This window comes from Puma concolor, chromosome C1, assembly GCF_028749965.1.
Source record: "Puma concolor isolate L17-30 chromosome C1, mPumCon1.1.hap2, whole genome shotgun sequence".
NCBI lineage: Eukaryota > Metazoa > Chordata > Mammalia > Carnivora > Felidae > Puma > Puma concolor.
The window spans coordinates 188879222-188898838 of record NC_141674.1 but is presented as its reverse complement, the minus strand read 5'-3'; the positions used below and the strand labels follow the sequence as shown (position 1 = coordinate 188898838).

General features: G+C 35.9%; 1 protein-coding gene across 7 annotated transcripts in view; it reads left to right on the top strand.

Annotated features, from left to right (window-relative positions):
• CATSPERT (catsper channel auxiliary subunit tau) overlaps nt 1-19617 on the top strand; it is a 182634-nt gene that overhangs the window by 118746 nt on the left and 44271 nt on the right. For all 7 annotated transcript variants that reach the window (XM_086719275.1, XM_086719274.1, XM_086719277.1 and 4 more), the window contains one exon: nt 16828-16885. In XM_086719275.1, the coding sequence (XP_086575401.1) occupies nt 16828-16885 (58 nt within the window). The remainder of the gene's footprint in view (nt 1-16827; nt 16886-19617) is intronic.

Here is a 19617-nt window from a genome sequence, read left to right as displayed (position 1 = left end):
AAATCTGAATTGATATTTTTCCAAATAAGACATAGAAATGACCAAAAGGTATGTGTAAAGATCCTCAACATCAGTAATCATCAGGGAAATGCAAACCATGTTGAGGTATCACCTAACACCTGTTAGAATGGCTGTCATCAAATAGACAAGATATCAAGTGTTGACTAGAATGTGGAGAAAGGGGAATCCTTTGTGCACTGATGGTGGGAATGTAAGTTAGCATAGACACTAGAGAAAACAGTATGGAGGTTCCTCAAAAAAATTAAAAAGAGGGGCGCCTGGGTGGCTCAGTCGGTTGGGCGTCCGACTTCGGCTCAGGTCATGATCTCGCGGTCTGTGCTTTCGAGCCCCGCGTCGGGCTCTGTGCTGACAGCTCAGAGCCTGGAGCCTGTTTCAGATTCTGTGTCTCCCTCTCTCTCTGACCTTCCCCCATTCATGCTCTGTCTCTCTCTGCCTCAAAAATGAATAAATGTTAAAAAAATTTTAAAAATTATTAAAAAGAGTTACCGTATGATCCAGCAATCCCACTTCTGCATATATACCAAAGAGAATGAAAACAGAATCTTAAAGAGATATCTTCAGTCCCATGTTTATTGCAACATTATTCACAGTAGCCAAAACATGGGTAAAAAAGAAAAAGAAAAAAATCTTTAGCATTTATAAATTGAGTTGGCAAAATAAGACCCCTTGGACCATTCCAGTTAAAATAGTTAATACAGCCCAATGTAAATTAAAACAGAGTCCTTTAGGATTGAAACTTGTTACATGAGACCAACATAAAGTAGGAGTGATTGTCATTACTTATTCTTCATTTAACAGATCAATTTTGCCTGTTAATAACTTGGAAAGAATGTATGGTGCACATTCTTTCACAGCACATTCTTATATCTAGTCAGCAGTTGATAAATATTTTGCTACTGTACATTTGGCTGTTCTGTGCCTATTACAATAGTCTCTGAGCCACAGTTTATTTTCATCTCCAAAGGGGCCCAATATACTGCACCTGGCTACTGGTGGTGTACCTCAACAGCCTTGCCTAATCACACACAATCTTTGCAAACAGGATCTTAATAGCATTCATTTTCCTCCAGGATTACATGTATGACACGTTGATCACATATCCCTCCAAGGAAACTAATTTGACACACTCATTTAGGGCATACAAATATTCACAAAGTGGTTTATGAAAAAGGTATGGGCTATTGCCACACAGATAGTGGAAGGACTGTCACCTTCACTAGATTCCTGAGAATTATTTGGTAAACTGAGAGCTGCTCCATCCTTAAAACTATCAAGAAATAATTTTGACACTCAGCACTTGCAACAGTAGAACAGGCCCTACATATTTTTGGCCTTTTTGGGTTCTGGAGGCAATTACAAATTTTAGAAGCCCACTTACGCTGTTACTTTCAAATCAGCCCTCCTCAAGTGGTGCCCACTCCAACAAAAGGTTCAAGAATCTGTCCAAATCACAAAAATAAAAAAGTCACTTCTGTTAGTGTCCCTAACAGACTTTATTAGGCTTTCACAACCTTCATACATGATGTTTGCTCTGGAGACTTTGGACTTCTCATGATGGCCATAAGTTGTCTGTGGGCATCTGATGCAAGAAATAGTCTTCCTTTACCCTATGCTATACCTCACTAGAGTGGCAATTGCTAGCCACATACTGGAAACAGATTCTCACAGGCCCTGGGACTGTGGCCCTCCATACTCAGCAGCGCATTATGCTTCAGTCATGGAATCAGCATCCTGAAATCTCACTCAGCACAGCAACCAAAGACTGGGCTCTCTTGAACAACCCATCTTCAGGCAGGAGTGACCTCTGTACTCAGTCCCTTGACAGGTACCACAGTAATGGAGGTGTTCATCCTTCTCCCAAACTGTTTGGTTACCTGGGGAGCTGGATTCATATGCTTATGGATGGCATTGTCAACACATGTGATAGAGCTTGCTGGAGAGCTGCTGCCTTTCATCCTTTAATAAAGTTCTCATAAAAGGATGTGATATAAGTGTCAGCACAATTGGCTGAACTTCAGGCTGTCTTCTTAACACTGGATTCCTTGACCAAAAATAGGCCAAATCTGCACATTACATATTCTTGGGCAATTGATAAAGGTCTGGCCATTTGGTATGGCCAGCAACACCAAAGTTCCTTGTCCAGAGTTTCCCCTTTGGAGCAAAGAACTCTGGGAATCCCTTGCCTCATAGGTACCCAAAAAATAGATCAAGGACCCATACGTCTCTGCACATACTAACACCATAATACAGTGTCTCAACACGGCACTCTCTTCTCAAAATACACAATGCTAGGCCATTGAACAAGGCACTGAACAGAATATATGAAAAGACATATACAGAAAGTTAATAATTCTGGGACTTGAAGGTTTGAAAAATGAAACAATATTACATATCAAAGATATGGCCCCTACAATATGGCCTAGGGGTAACAATAAAATCAAGGCTGTGCTGAAGAAATAAGGTGGCATCTAGGGATACCATTCCAACTGAACAAAAGGAGTCATAGAGTAAGTGTGCAGTCTCACAGAAATTTAATGTGCCCAAAGTACCAGTACTTAAGTATAGAGGGGGCATGTTTTGAATAGTGGCTTTTGGCTCATGTAGTTGAGTGGAATTTAACATACATACATACACACATACATACATACATAAATACGTACATACATGCATATGTACATACCTAGTCTTTGAAAGAGCTTTAATAGTTGGAGTGCCTGGGTGTTCAGTTGGTTGAGCATTTGACTTCAGCCTAGATCTGTGGTGTGTGAATTTGAGCCCCATGTCAGGCTCTGTGCTGACAGATCAGAACCTGGAACCTGCTTTGGATTCTCTCTCCCTCTCTCTCTCTCTGCCCCTCCCCTGCTTGCACTCTCTCTCTCTCTCTCAAATAAACATTTTTTTAAAAAAAGAGATTTAATGGCAAACTTAGTGCCAGCCTATACTAAAAGTGACATGCTGAGGTTAAAACAAAACAAAACAAAACAAAACAAAAAAACCCTCTGGGTTCCCAACTTGCCACTAGCAGATAACAAAATGAGAAAACTGCCCAGGTACATAAAGGGCATGAGCTCAAATGCCTTCTTCAGAAGTATCTGAGGAGGAAGATGGGAAAGCAGAGAAGCCCATGCAGAGAAAAAAAGCCAAGAACTTTGGAAAACAATTGATTATGCAGCCATTCCCAGAGGCAAAACTGGGGCCAAATCAAGGAATATTCTGTGCTTCTAGAGCAGGGGGATCAAGCAAAGTTTTCCCAGAAGGATTTCAGAATTGCTAAGTACCAGTGACTCTTATGTATGTCCTGTTCTTATTTTTATTCTTTTTTTTTAAATTTAAGTATAATTAACATACAGTGTTATGTCAGTTTCCACTGTACAATATAGTGGTTCAGTAATTCTATATATTACAAGGTGCTCATCAAGATAAGTGTATACTCTTTTATATATATATATATATATATATATATATATATATGTTTATTTATTTTTGAGAGACAGAGAGTGAGAGCGAGGAGAGAGTCAGAAAGAGGGAGACACAGGATCTGAAGGAGGCTCCCCACAGTGAGCACAGAGCCCCACATGGGGCTTGCACTCATGAACTATGAGATCATGACCCCAGCTGAAGTCAAGAGTCGGCCACTTAACTGACTAAACCACCCAGGCACCCTGTGGGTAAGTGTACATACTCTTAATTCCTTTCACCTATTTCACGCATCCCTGCCACCCCACCCACATACACAGACCTACTTTCCCTCTGGCAACTGCCAGTTTGTTCTTTGTATTTAAGAGTCTGTTTTTGTTTTGGTTATCTTTTTTGTTGTTGTTGTTCGTTGGTTTCTTAAATGCCATATAAGAATGAAATCATATGGTATTTGTTTCTTTGACTGACTTGTTTCACTTAACGTTTATGCTCTCCAGATCCATCCATGTTGTTGCAAATGGCAAGAGTTCATTCTTTTTTATGGCTGAGTAATTTTCCATTTAATATACATACCATGTCTTTTTTATCATTTCATCTGGATGGACACATGGGTTACTTACATATTTGACTATTAGAAATAATGGTACAATAAACATAGGGGTGCTTATATCTTTTTGAATTAGTGTTTTTGTTTTCTTTGGATAAATACCCAGTAGTAGAATTACTGGATCATACAGTAATCCCAGTTTTAATTTTTGGAGGAACCTCCATACTCTTTTCCACAGTGGCTGTTCAGCTTGCATTCCCAAGTGCATGAGGGTTCGTTTTTCTCCACATCCACACCAACACTTGTTATTTCTTGTGTTTTTGATGTTAGCCATTCTGACAGATAGGAAGTGATATCTCATTGAAGTATTGATTTGCATTTCTCTGATAATTAGTGATGTTGAGCATCTTTTCATGTGTCTGATGTCCATCTGTGTGTCTTCTTGGAGAAATATCTGTTCATGTCTTCTCATTTTTAATTGGATTATTTGGGCATGGTTTTGGTGTTGAGTTTTAGAAGTTCTTTATGTTAAGTATTAACTCCTTATTGAATATATCATTCACAAATATCTTCTCCCATTCAGTAAGTTGTCTTTTGTTATATTGATGGTTTCCTTTGCTGTACAGATGTTTGTTTTCTTATTTTGGTGTAGTCCCACTAGTTTAATTTTGCTTTTGTTTCCCTTGCCACAGGAGTCATATATAAAAAAATGTTCCTACAGCTGATGTCAAAGAGATTACTGTCTGTGTTTTCTTCTAGAAATTTCATGTTTTCAGGCCTCACATTTAGGTCCTTAATCCATTTTGAGTTTTTGTGTATGGTGTAAGAAAGTGGTCCAGTTTCATTCTTTTGCATGTAGTTGTCCAGTTTTCTCAACTCCATTTGTTGAAGAGACCAACTTTTTCCCATTGTATATTCTTGTCATAGATTAATTGACCATAATAGCATAGGTTTATTTCTGGGCTCTCTGTGTGCCTAATTTTGTGCCAGTACCATACTGTTTTGATTACTACAGTTTTATAGTATATCTTGAAATCTGGAATTGTGATTTCTTCAGTTTTATTCTTTTTCAAGATTGCTTTGGCTATTATGGGACTCTTGTGGTTCCCTGTAAGTTTTAGGATTATTTGATGTAGCTCTGTGAAAAATGCTAGTGATATTTTGATAGGAATTGCATTAAACCTGTGGATTGCTTTTGATAATATGGACATGTTAACAATATTGGCTGTCCCAAACCAATATCTTTCCATTGGTTTGTGTCATGATCAATTTCTTTCATATTTTATAGTTTTAAGAGTACAGGTGTTTCACCTCCTTGGCTAAGTTTATTCTTGGGGCGCCTGGGTGGCTCAGTCAGTTAAGCCTCTGACTTCGGCTCAGGTCATGATCTCACAGTTTGTGGGTTCGAGCCCCGTGTTGGGCTCTGTGCTGACAGCTCAGAGCCTGGATCCTGCTTCGGATTCTGTGTCTCCTTTTCTCTCTGTTCCTCCCCTGCTCATGCTCTTTCTCTCTCTCTCAGAAATAAATAAAGATTAAAAAAAATTTTTTTTAAGTTTATTCTTAGGTATTTTGGTCTTTTTAGTGCGATTGCAAATGGAATTGTTTTCTTACTTTCTCTTTCTGCTACTCCATTATTAGGGTATAGAAATACAATCGATATCTGTATATTAATTTTACGTCCTGTGACTTTACTGAATTCATTTATCAGTTCTGGTAGTTTTTGGTGGAGTCTTTAGGGTTGTCTCTATATGGTATCATGTTATCTGAATATAGTAAGTATTACTTCTTCCCTACCAATTTGGATGCCCTTTATTTCTTTTTCTTGACTAATTGCTGTGATTAGCACTTCCAGTACTATGTTGAATAAAAGTGGTGAGAGTGGACATCCTTGTTTTGTTCCCAATCTTGAAGGAAAATCTCAGTATTTCACCATTTAGTATGATAATAGTTGTGGATTTTTCATATATGGTCTTTATTATTTTGATGTATGTTCCTCTAAACATACTTTGTTTCAGGTTTTTATCATGAATGTATGTTGTACTTTATCAAATACTTTTTCTTCATTTATTGAAATGATTGTAAGACTTGTATCCTTTCTCTTGTTAATGTGATGTATCACATTGATTGATTTGCAATATTGAACCACCCTTGCATCTCAGGAATAAATCTAGCTTGATTGTGGTGAATGACTTTTTTAATCCATTGTTGGATTTGGTTTGCTAATATTTCACTGAGGTTTTTTTGTATCTAGGTTTATCAGAGAAATTGGCCTGTAGTTCCTTTTTTTTTTTTTTTTTTCAGTGTCTTTATCTGATTTTGGTATCAGGATAATGCTGGCCTCATAGAATGAATTTGGACGCTTTCATTGATCTTCTGGATTTTTTGGAATAGTTTGAGAAGACTAGGTATTAACTCTTCTTTAAATGTTTGGTACAGCTCACCTGTGAAGCTTTCTGGCCCTGGAATTATTTGTTGGGAGTTTTGGGGGGTTTATTTGTTTTTGTTTTTGTTTTTTGACCACCAATTCCACTTCATTGTTAGTAATCTTCTGTTTAAATTTTCTATTTTTTCCTGATTCAGTTTTGGAAGGTTATATGGTTCTGGAACTTAAACCGTATCTACTAGGTTTTCCAACTTGTTGGCATATAATTTTTCATAATATTTTCTTATCCTTTGTATTTCTGTGGTGTCAGCTATTATTTATCCTCTTTTATTTCTGATTTTATTTGAGTACCCTCCCTCTATCTGTCCTCCCCACCTCTTTTGATGAGTCTGGCTAAAGGTTTATCAATTTTGTTGATCTTTTCAAAGAACCAGTTCCTGGTTTCATTGATCTGTTCTGGTGTTTCTTTAGTTTCTATTTAATTTATTTCTCCTCTAATATATATTATTTCCTTCCTTCTACTGGCTTTGTTTTGTTTGCTCTTCCTTTTCCAATTCCTTTATATGTAAAGTTTGGAGTTTTTTGGGGATTTTTCTTGCTTCTTGAGGTAGGCCTCTATTGCATTAATCTCTTAGAACAGTTTTTTTCTTTATCACAAAGAGTTTTTGACTGCTGTGTTTTCATTTTTATTTGCCTCCATGTATATTTTTATTTCCTCTTTGATTTCTTTGTTGACCCATTCATTGTTGAGTAGCATGTTAATTAATCTCTATGTATTTGTGTTCTTTCCAGATTTTTTCTTATGGTTGATTTCTAGTTTCATAGTGTCATGGCCAAAAAAGATGTATGATGTGATTTCAATCTTTTTGAATTTGCTTGGACTTGTTTTGTGCTCTAACATGATTTATTCTGGAGAATCTTCCATGTGCACTTGAAGAGAATGTGTATTTCACGGTTTTTGTATAGAATGCTCTGAATTATCTGTTAGATGCATTTGGTCCAATGTATCATTCAAAGCCACTGTTTCCTTGTTGATTTTCTGTCTGGATGATACGTCTATGTCTTGATATAAGTTGGTGTTAACGTCCCCTACTATTGTATTACTATCGATTTTTTTTCCTTTGTGTCTGTTAATCATTGCTTTATGTACTTGGGTGCTCTTGTTGATTTTCTGTCTAGATGATCTATGCCTTGATGTAAGTTGGTGTTAAAGTTCCTTACTATTATTATATTACTATCAATTTTTTTCCTTTGTGTCTGTTAATAGTTGCTTTATGTACTTGAATGCTCTCATGTTGGGTACATAAGTGTTTATAATTGTTAAATCTTCTTGTTGGATTGTTCCCTTTACAGTTATGTAGTGTCCTTCTTTGTCTCTGGTTACAGTCTTTGTTTTAAAGCCTATATAGTCTGATATAATTATTCCTACCCCAGGTTTCTTTTCGTTTCCATTGTATGGTAAATGTTTTTCTATCCCTTCACTTTTTGTCTGGATGTGCCGTTAGATCAGCTTTTGCTTCTTTATCCATTCAGTCACCCAATGTCTTTTGATTGGGGCCTTTAGTGCATTCACAAAGTAATTATTGATAGGGACCCACTTACTGTCATTTTGTTACTTGCTTTATGGTTGTTTTTATAGTTCTTTTTTGTTTCTTTTTTCTCTTGCTCTGTTCCCTTATGGTTTGGTGGCTTTCTTTAGTGATAAGCTTGGATTCATCTTTTTTTTTTTTTTTTTTGCATATCTATTACAGGTTTTTGATTTGTGGTTACCATTAGGTTTACATATAATATCCTGTGCATATACCAGTATATATTAAGTTGATGGTCACTTAAGTTTGAACCCCTTCTAAAAGCACTAAATTTTTACTCTTCTCCACTACATTTTATACATGTGATGTCACACTTTACATCCTTTTATTTTGTGAATCCCTGGACTGATTTTTATAGATATTACTGATTTTACTGTGTTTGTGCTTTAACCTCTGCAGTAGTTTTACAAACGAAAAATCTATGGTTTTTTAATTATGTTTGTATTTACCTGTGAAATTTTTTCTTTTCCTAATTTTCTTACTCCTGATTGTTTTTTTGTTTCCACTCAACAAATTCCCCTTAATGTTTCTTGTAAGACCTGTTTAGTGGTGATGAATTCTTTTAACTTTTGTTCCTTGGTGAAATTCTTTATCCCTCCATCTATTCTGAATGACAACTTTGCTGGATAGAGTATTTTTGGTTGCAGGTTTTTTCCTGTCAGCACTTTGAGTATATCATGCCACTTCCTTCTGGCCTACAAAGTTTGTGCTGAAAAATCAGCTGATAGCCTTTTGAGGTTCCCTTGTGTGTAATTGTTTTCTTTTGGTCTCTTGGTGCTTTTAAAAAAATTTTTTTTCAACGTTTTTTATTTATTTTTGGGACAGAGAGAGACAGAGCATGAATGGGGGAGGGGCAGAGTGAGAGGGAGACACAGAATCAGAAACAGGCTCCAGGCTCCGAGCCATCAGCCCAGAGCTGGATGCGGGGCTCGAACTCATGGACCGCGAGATCGTGACCTGGCTGAAGTCGGACGCTGAACCGACTGCGCCACCCAGGGGCCCCACTTGGTGCTTTTAAAATTCTCTCTTTATAACTACTTTTGGCATTTTAATTATTATGTGTCTTGGTGTGAACCTCCTTGAATTGATTTTTGTGGGGGGTTATCATGCCTCTTGGATCTGGGTGTCTGTTTCCTTCCCCAGATTCTGCAAGTTTTCAGCTTTTATTTCTTCAAATAAAATTTCTCCTCCTTTTTCTCTCTCTTCTTCTTTTGGGATCCCTATAATGTGAATGCTATTATGTTTGATGGTGTCATTGAATTCCCTTAACCTATTTTTATTTTTTATTCTTTTTTTTTTTCTGTTCCATTTGGTGTTTTCTATTACTCTTTCTCACAACTCACTAATCTATACTTCTGCTTCCTCTATCTATGATTTGTTCCCTTTATGTATTTTTAATTCTAGTTATTGAGCTCTTAATCTTTGAGTGGTTCTTTTTAAATATTTTCTGTCTCTTTTGTTGAAAGTCTGAGATCTTCTACTCTTTTCTCAAGTCCAGTAAGTATCTTTATGACCATTACTCTGAACTCTCTCTCTGGTAAATTGACTAGAGCCATTTCTTTTAGCTCTTTTGCTGTGATTTTGTTCTGTTCTTTCATTTAGGACATATTCCTCTGTCTCCTCATTTTGTCTAACTCTCTGTGTGTGTTTCTATGTATTAGCCAAGTCAGCTGTGTCTCTTGATCTTGAAAGTAGTGACCTTATGAAGAAGAGGTACTGGGGTGTACTATAGTGCAATTTCTCCTTTCACCAGAACCAAGTGCTTCTGGGGTGTCTCCTCTGTGTGTTGGGTGTGCCCTACTCTTGTGATTGAACCCTGTTTGCCTTTAGTCCAGTAAGCTGCAGTGGCCCATTTTGCCTATTGTGGGAAGGGTTTGGAACCAGTGCTGTTAAGAGGCCAGTCTGGGGCTGTCTTGGTATTGTAGTTAAGTCAAACTGGATGAGTGCCCTCAGACCATTTGCCAGGACTGAAGTCACACCAAACTGCAGAGTGTTCTTCCTGAGTTGTGCCCTGAGAGGCTTTCATTGTTGGGTGGGTCCTGCAGTTAGACCAGTTGTCTAGCTCCAGTCCATCTGTTTGGGTTTCAGTCAAACTGGTGTGTGTGGTTATCTTCCCCTCTTCCCAAGGTAGGAGTTAATTTCGAGTAGTGCTTGTCACTGTCAAGGCTATTTGCAGAATATGTGTCAGTCACCACGTTAGAGGCACTCCTGCTGAGTGGGGCAGTTTGGATGGGGCATTCCACAGGAGAAGGTGGGAGGTTGGAGGGTGGGGTGTTAGCAAGCTAGGTGTAGAGTGTTTGAGCTGATTCTTTGAGATACCCACGTATCTATGCTGGCCAGATGAATGGTAGTAGAAAGAAATGGTGTCCACCAGTTCTTGCATTCTTGGAGAGGTCTCTTAACAATTCCTACCCTCTCCCCCCCCCCCCCACAGTGTATGTTCTGAGATTAGTAAAATATCTCCTTCCCATATACTCCAGGCTCTTTTCAAACCGCTGCTTCAGTGCTGTATCTCAGTGAGGTTGTTTTTATACTGGATCTTTAAGGTGGGGACTCCATTTCCTGTAACCCTCTGGCTCTCCCAGAGCAGAGCCCACTGATTTTTAAAGTTCCCCAACTTAAGTATGCTGATTTTAAAAACTTGTGAAGGTAAGTCCCTCTGGGTTTCAAAAGCCAGATGTCATGGGGACTCATCTTCCAAGTGCCAGTCCACCTTGTGTGGGGTCCCTGGTATGGGGTCTGTTCCTCTCCTTTCTCCATGCTTGTGGTGTCCTCCTCCCTTTTGTGGTTAGTCTCACTGGGTGTTTGGATCCCACCCATATCTGCCCCTTCTACCCTTTTCCATGTGGCCTCCTCTCTACAATTAACTGTATAGGGTATATTCTACTAGTCTTTGGGTTGTTTTCTGGGTTAGTTGCACTGATGTGAATGTTATCTAGATGTGTCCATGGGATGAGGTGAGCTTAGGATCCTCTTCCTCTGCCATCTTCCCATGCTTCTCTTTGCACTTCTTTTTTTTTTTTTTTCCCAAATGGGAGCATTTATTTTCATTATTCTATCTCTCTTCCAATAATGTATGATTAGAAGAGGTTAATAATTTGCTTGTGGTTCGTAGGAGTAATTCAGGAGGAATTGTATCTAGACTTATATTTTAAGTATGATGCTGTGATTGAATGAAGCTTTAAGATGGCTTGAATGGTAGTAAGCTTATTTTATATTTGAGAAAGATATGAATATTTATGGCTAAAAAGGTGGACTGTGGTAGAATGAATGATTGACCTCAACACATTACCCTTCCCTGAATTCATGCCTTTTCCCTTTTCCAATGTTTTAGGTTTTTTTTCTATTAGAGGTGGAGTGTACTTCTCTGCCCCTTGACTTTGAGCTTGCTCAAGTCATGTCTCCTTATAGAGACATGATAGAGATCTATCCAATGATAGATCAACTTACAGGTAAAACACTCAATCCCCTTGCCCCAAAGTGGAAAAACTCTTAACAACCATCTCAACTGGACTCCCTGCAGGATCTGCTGAGCATAATTAGGACTGTATTGCAACTCAACTTCTCTTTTTTCCAATCCTGTTTCTTTACCCTCTCTTCCTCAGATGTTGCTCCCAATAGTACCCTCTAATGGAGATCTTACACGTACACTTCCATCACAGGGTGTTCCTTCCGGAGAATCTAAACTGTGAAAAGCAACAGTAGAGAACAAAGAAATAGTAAATACTGAGAAAACATTAAGCATAGAATTCTGTACTCATCTAAATGACCATTCAAAAAAATCATGATACATGATAATACATGATAAAATTGAAGGAAAAAATTAATTAAAAATGTATATATTCTTCTAAAGGGAGAAAATTTAAAAACCTATCCAATTCTGTAGAATACAGGAAAGGAGTACAAAAGGATTCCAGGGAGGAAAAAGCATTTTAAAAGAAAGAACAAAATTAAATGGTAGAAAGAAATTCAAACATGTGAGTTATCACAATAAATTTATAAGCGAATGCCATCTTTTAGTTAAAATATTTTCAGATTGCTCTGAAAGTAACAGACACATCTAAAACTTAAGGGTACAGCAGGGGTGAAACCAAAGAGGAGAAAACTGAACAAATACTAACCAAAGGAAAGCTGATATATCACTATTGATAAAAAAATTAATATTTATTTTTAAAATAAAAACAACTATTTAGAGAATAGAGGGTTCCTACATAATTATTTAAAGAAAGAAAAATTCATTTAAAGCAAGAAAATTTGATATAATTTCAAAATATACACAACTAAAAATAACTTCATATAGAAATGTACAAATTCACAAATGTAGTGAGATAATTTAATCTCATTCTTTTTAAGGTTAATATTTGTGTTGGGGCACCTGCGTGGCTCAGTTGGTTGGGTGTCCGACTTAGGCTCAGGTCATGATCTTGCAGTCCGTGAGTTCAAGCCCTGCATCAGGCCCTGTGCTGGCAGCTCAGAGCCTGGAGCCTGCTTTGAATTCTGTGTCTCCCTCTCCCTCTGCCCCTCCCCCGCTCCTGCTCTGTGTCTCTTACTCTCAAAAATGAATAAATGTTAAAAAGAAATTTTTTAAAGATTAATATTTGTGTTTATTAATGGAGCTAGGAGGCAAAAATGTTAGTAAGGATGTAAAAATTTGACATAATTAATAACTTGATATGGTGGACATAAAATGACTGCTTCCAAAAAATCAGAGAATATATAATTAGAAATTTTACATTGATATAATCCTACTTGTCTATTTTTGCTTTTGTTGCCTGTGCTTTTGGTTTCATATCCAAGAAAACACTGTAAAAACCAATGTCAGGAATATCTGTTAATATGTTTTCTTCTAGGAGTTTTATGGTTTCAGATCTTAAGTTTTAGTGTTAAATCCATTTTGAGTTTTTTTTGTGTGTGTACAGGGTGAAACAAAGGTCTAATTTCATTCTTTTTCATGTGAATATCCAGTTTTCACAACACAGTTAATTGAAGAGATTATCCTGTCCCAATTGTGTATTTTTAGCACCCTTTTCATATTTATATCTATGTGGATTTATTTCCAGACTCTCTATTCTGTTCTGTTGGTCTATATATCTGTTTTTACGCCAGTACCATACTGTTTTGATTACTGTAGCTAAAAACCAACAAAATGAAAAAGTAAAGTATGAGATGTGAGAATATATTTACCAACCATGTATCTGATAAAGGGTTAATATCTAAAATATATAAGAAACTCCTATGAATCAGTTGCATAGAAACCCAAATAACCTGATTTTTTTTTAATGGGCAGAGGAACTGATAAGACATTTCTATAAAGAAGACACACAAATGATAAACAAGTACATGAAAAGTTGTTTAATGTCACTAATCATCAGGGAACTACAAATCAAAACCACTATGAGATATCACACCTGTTATGATGGAATCTATCAAAAACCAACCAACTAAAGAAAATGTAATAAATATTGGTGAGAATGTGGATAAAAGGGAACTCTTGTACATGGTTAATGAAAATGTAAATTTGTCACAATGGAAAAAAATACAGACGTTACTCAAAAAACTAAGAATAGAACAAACATATGATTCAAGAATCCTACTTCTGGGCATATCCAAAGGAATTAAAACCAGGTCTTGAAGAGATATCTGCATTCCCGTGTTAAGTGCAGCATTATTTACAATAGCTAAGACATGGAGGCAACTTAAATGTCCATTGAAGTACAAATGAATAAAGGAAATGTGGTATATACATACAATGAAATATTAACCATGAGAAAGAAGAAAATTCTTTTTGCAACAATATGGATGAACCTGGAGTAAATTATGCTAAGTGAAGTAAACCAGACACAGAGAGCAAATACTGTATTATACCACTCATATGTTGAATCTAAAGTGGTCAAACTCATAGAAACAAAGAGTGAAGTAGTCCAGGGTTTGGAGGAGGAAAACAGGTATTAGTCAAAGGGTGCAAAGGTTAGATTATACAAGATAAATAATTCCTGGAGATCTACTGTACAACATAGTGCCAATGGTTAAAAATACTGTATTGTATACCTAAAAATTTGTTAAGAGAGTAGATCTTAAGTGTTCTTATCACAGAAAATGATAATGAATTACAAGTAGGGGGTGCCTGGCTGGCTTAGAAGAGCATGCACCTCTTGATCTTGGGGTTGTGAGTTTGAGCCCCACATTGTGTGCAGAGATTACTAAAAAAGAAAAGAAATGAGAATATAAACTGGTGCACCCACTATGGAAAACAGTATGGAGGTTCCTCAAAAATTTTTAAAATAGAACTACCATATGGTCTAGCAATTCCACTTCTGGTATTTATATAAAGAAAACATCTGGTATTTATATAAAGAAAACAAAATCACTGTCTGGAAAAGATATCTACACCCCCATGTTCTTTGCAGCATTATTTACAACAGCCAAGACATGAAACAACCTAGTTATCAATTGACAAATGAACAGATAAAGAAAATGCGGTGTTTATATACAATGGAATATTATTCAGCCATAGAACAGAAAGAAATTTTGCCATTTGCAAAAATATGGACAGACCTTGAGGGTGTTATGTACGGCATGGTAACTATAGTTAATAATACTGTATTGTATGTATATTTGAAAGTTGCTAAGAGAAAAAAATTATGAAAATTGTCACCACAACAAAATTGTAACTATGTCTGGTGATGTATGTCAACTTATTGTAATCAATCATTGTGGTGTGTGTGTGTGTGTGTGTGTGTGTGTGTGTGTATATACACATCAGAATGATTATGTATAAATATACAATATATATACACATATATATAATGTATATCTAAAACTAATATGATACAAGATGTGAGTTATATATCAGTAAAATAATATTTTTTAAAGCACGTAGGAAATAAAAAGTTACAAACCAAAAGTACAATAATACTGGCTTTTATATTTACCTATTTGATTACCTTTTCCAGAGTTGTTACTATGGATTTGAGTTACTGTCTAGTGTCCTATCCTTTCAACCTGAAAGACTCATTTAGCATTTCTTTTAAAGCAGAAATATTAGTGACAAACTCCCCCAGCTTTTGTTGATATGGGAGTGCCTTAATTCTTGTTAATTTTTACATTTTTTAATGTTTATTTTATTTCTGAAAGAGAGCATGAGCAGAGGAGGAGAGAGAGGGAGACACAGAATTGGAAGCAGGCTCCAGACTCTGAGCTGTCAGCACAGAGCCCTAGGCGAGGCTTGAACTCACAAGCCATGAGATCATGACCTGAGCCGAAGTCACATGCTCAACCAACTGAACCACCTGGCACCCCCTTGTTCATTTTTTTAAAGGATGGTTTTGCTTGTTACTGAATTATAGTTGACAGTATTTTCTATGTACTGATGTATGTAGTTTCTGATGCGAAACTGACTGCTAATCTTACTGAAGAACTTTTGTATATGATGAGTCTTTTCGTGTTCCATTTGAGTTCTTGCTTTGTCTTTTTCTTTTGGCGGTTTGATTTATAATATGCTTTGGTGTTTATCTCTTTTGAGTTTATCCTTCTTGGAGCTTGTTAAGCATTTGGATGTGTAGATTCATGCCTTTCATCATATTTGGGAAATGTTTGGGAATTATTTCTTCAAATATTCTTTCCAATCTTTTCATTCCTCTGTGATTCCCATAATGTGTATATTGGTGCACTTGAAGATGCCAAAATTCTTTCTGATTCAGAATTTCTCTTTGGTTCCTTTTTATGATTTCTGTCTCTATATTCTCATTTTGTTTATACATCATTTTCTTAGTTTCCTTTATTCTTTGTCCATGGGTCCTTTTAGCTCTTTGAGCACATTTAAGAAAGTTGTTTAAAAATATTTGTCTAGTAAGTCCAATTTCTGTTTTTTTCTCAGGGGTTATTCCTATCAATTTATTTTTATGAATGTCCATATTTCCTGTTTCTTTGTATGCCTTTTAATTTTTTTCTGGAAATTGGAAATTTTAAATATTATAATGCAATTCTGGGAATTAGATTTTCCTCCTTCATCAAGGGTTATTGCTGTTGATTTTTTGAGGGCTGCAGTCATCAGTTTCTTTAGCGACCTATTCAAGCTTTTTTTTTTTTCTTTTTGCAAAGACTGTATTCCTCATCATTTGTGGTCAGTCATTGTCTTTCTGTTCCATTATCTCAGTGGCCAGCTAATGACTTCACAGATTTTCTTAAACACAAAAATTTAGTTGTCCTTTTCTTTATTGACCAGTCCCCTGGATGCTATAAGTTTTGCATTAGATTTAGAGTTTGAAATAGTTGATCTTGCAAGTGATGAATCACTACATTCTACCCCTGAAACCAGTATTACACTATATATTAACTAACTTGGATTTAAATAAAATTAAAAAATAAAAATTTTCTGTGAAAGGAGGAAAAAAAGAAATAGTTGATCTCCATCTTTGACAGTTTATATTTATTTCAATGGAGAGAACAGTTCTGTAAGTACTCTACTCCACCATTTTCCTTAATGTCACTTCTCCCTTCTTTCTCTTTTGCTATATACTTTCTCTGATATTAATCTTATTTTTATTTTATCCTTTTAAGTTACAAAATATTTTTGTTTCCTGTAGCTTGGAAAGAGCAAGAATAGGTCAATGATATAGAAAAATAATGCCACTTTTAAAAATGATTGTCATTTCCTACCTTAACAACCTACTAATACAATGTTTAAGCTATGCAAGTTATCTCACCACCTCCAGTTGCACTGATTACATTGTAAATAAATTACTTTCCTTAATATGGTAAAGCCAAGTGGTAACAATGGATCTCATTTCATTACTTAAAACCATCAATATGCTATTTAAAAGTCATATTGATATTTAATCAATTTTTCTATTCCTTTTTTTTAATTTCAGAGTCACCGTCATTCAGTTAGCACAAGGAATGAAACTGTAAATCTTACTGATGCTGAGGGTAAGTTATTTGTATATGTACTGTTTTGATTTTCAAATATTCATTGAAATTGAGAATAAGAACTCACCTAAAATAATTATGATCAAGACTTTCCTTCAAAATATAAATTATACTATTGGCACAAAAAATTATACTATTGACACAAAAAATGTATGGAATTTTAATATTAATGGGAAATTAAGCAAAGCAAATTAAAATCCTTTATAATATTTATTTTACATGATTATATTATTACTAAACCATCTATTATGTTTATGTTTGTTTACAAATGTTTTGTCTACCCTGTAAATCTATCTAGTGAAGAGATTTTTCTGACCCAAAAAGATGTTCACTGATATCATTATGAAGACACGTTTGACATATCAGTAAACCCAAAGGAGATAATCAAAATATTTAACAACTCGTACATGCATAAGCATGGAACAAGCAAATTAGACAATACCATTGGGTCAGAGTTCTGGTGAACCCTACTATACTTTATTGGGATGAAAGGAAATGGAGATTTCTAAGGGAATCAGACAACTAGGGCAATGAATGTAAGGTGGACATTTGAACATCTTGAGGCAAAATTTTTATAAATTAATACAGAAATGTTTTAATATTTAACAATTGTTGTAACAGTCATAATTGTGTAGTGATTGAATAGCTATCCAGAGGAGATGGCAGTAATCTAACTAAAATGAAGAGAAAATAATGATAACTAGAACACTTGACAGGAATGATGAGCAAACAAGCACACTTTTTTGTAACATGGAAAAAGTTCTCCAACACCCAACTTATGGGATATCAGATGACAGTGTACTTGAGAAGTATGTTTTTAGAACAAAGTCCCCAAAAGGGAAATTTTGCTTATTTGAATAGTTGACTATAGTGAAATAAAGATAATTAGAAATTAGTGCCTTAGGCATATATGTTTTGTATTTATATATGTATACATATGTATATGTATTTATACACTTGTTCTATACATTAATACCAATTCTAAAAACATATATGGGGGTACAAGAAGCTATTTTGTAATATAGGATGTCGGTTTCAGGAATTAATACTTTAAATGTCAGGAAAGTTTGGGGTGCCTGGGTGGCTTAGTTGGTTGAGCATCCGACTTTGGCTTGGGTCATGATCTCCTGGTTCACAGGTTCAAGCTCTGTATCAGGCTTTGTGCTTACAGCTCAGAGCCTGGAGCCTCCCTCTCTGTCTGCTCCTCCCCAATTCACTCTCTCTCTCTCTCTCTCTTTCTGTCTCTCTCAAAAATAGATATTTAAAAATATTTTTTAAAATAAATGTCAGAAAAATTTTTATCAAGTAATAGAAAATATTTCTGAGGGGATAAACTATATCTCAACCCTGCCTTGCTACTAGTTCTGTGACCTTAGGTAATCATTTGTCTTGCAAAAGCCTTAATTTTCCCATTTTCAAAATGAAAGCATAGAACTAGATACTAAGAATAAAGTTTTCAGAACTTTCCTTGTCATTGCCTGACATTGCCTTATTCAATCATCATAGTTTTGTAAACACTTCCCATACATTTATTTGATCTTCATACAGCACTGTATGGTTCACACTGATCCAGTCACCTCTGAAAGGTGAAGAACCTTTATAAGCAGCATCAAATCAAATATGGGATTGGAAAGAACATCTATAGCATACCTTTTTAAAAATAAGTAAATGCTTAGAGAGAAAATAGGACTTAGTTCCTTTTTGCTCACTTCTATCTTGCTCTTGGGCTTTCTCATTTTTACAATGGGAGAAATGATTTTAAGATGACTGGGTTTCCTATTTCTAAGTCTATATTCCTAAATTTATATCTGAATAGAGCTTTAAAAAATTAAGATTCCTAAATACATATTTTAAATGGTTTTGTTATACTTTAAAAACAAACAAGGAAAAAAAGACCAAAACAAAACAAAAATCAGACTCTTAAACATAGAGAACAAACTGGTGGTTACCAGGAGGGAGGTGGGTGGGGGAATGGGTGAAATAGGTGAAGGGGATTGACAGTATACTTACTGTGATGAGCACTGAATAATATATAGAATTGTTGAATCACTAAATTGTACACCTGAAACTAATATTGATGTTAATTATATTGGAATTTAAAAATACATACATAAGAAAAAATGGTTATGTTATATTTTGCAAACTGAAAATCAGTTTACTCATGCAGACCAGTCTTATCTAATTAACCCAATCTATTATAAATACTTTATATGAGGGAGGGAGCTAAGATGGTGGCATAGCAGGAGGACGCTAGGCTTGCCTAATCCCTTGAACACAGCTAGATAACTATCAAATCATTTTGGTTTTTTACATTTTTATATATATTTTTAATGTTTTTATCTTTTGAGAGAGAGAGACAGAGTGTTAGTGGGGGAGGGGCAGAGAGAGAGAGAGAGGGAGACAAAGAATCTGAAGCAAGCTCCAGGCTCCGAGCTGTCAGCACAGAGCCCAATGTGGGTCTCGAACTCACAAGCTGTGAAATCATGACCTGAAGTCAGGTGCTTAACTGACTGAGCCACCCAGGCACCCCTACATTTTTTAAAATGTTTATCTATTTTTGAAGGAGACAGGGCGTGAGCTGGGGAGGCACAGAGAGAGAGGGAGACACAGAACCTTAAGTGGGCTCTGGGCTCTGAGCTGTCAACACAGAGCCCAATGTGGGCTTGAACCCATGGGCTGTGAGATCATGACCTGAGCCGAAGTCAGATGCTTAACTGGTTGAGCCACCCAGG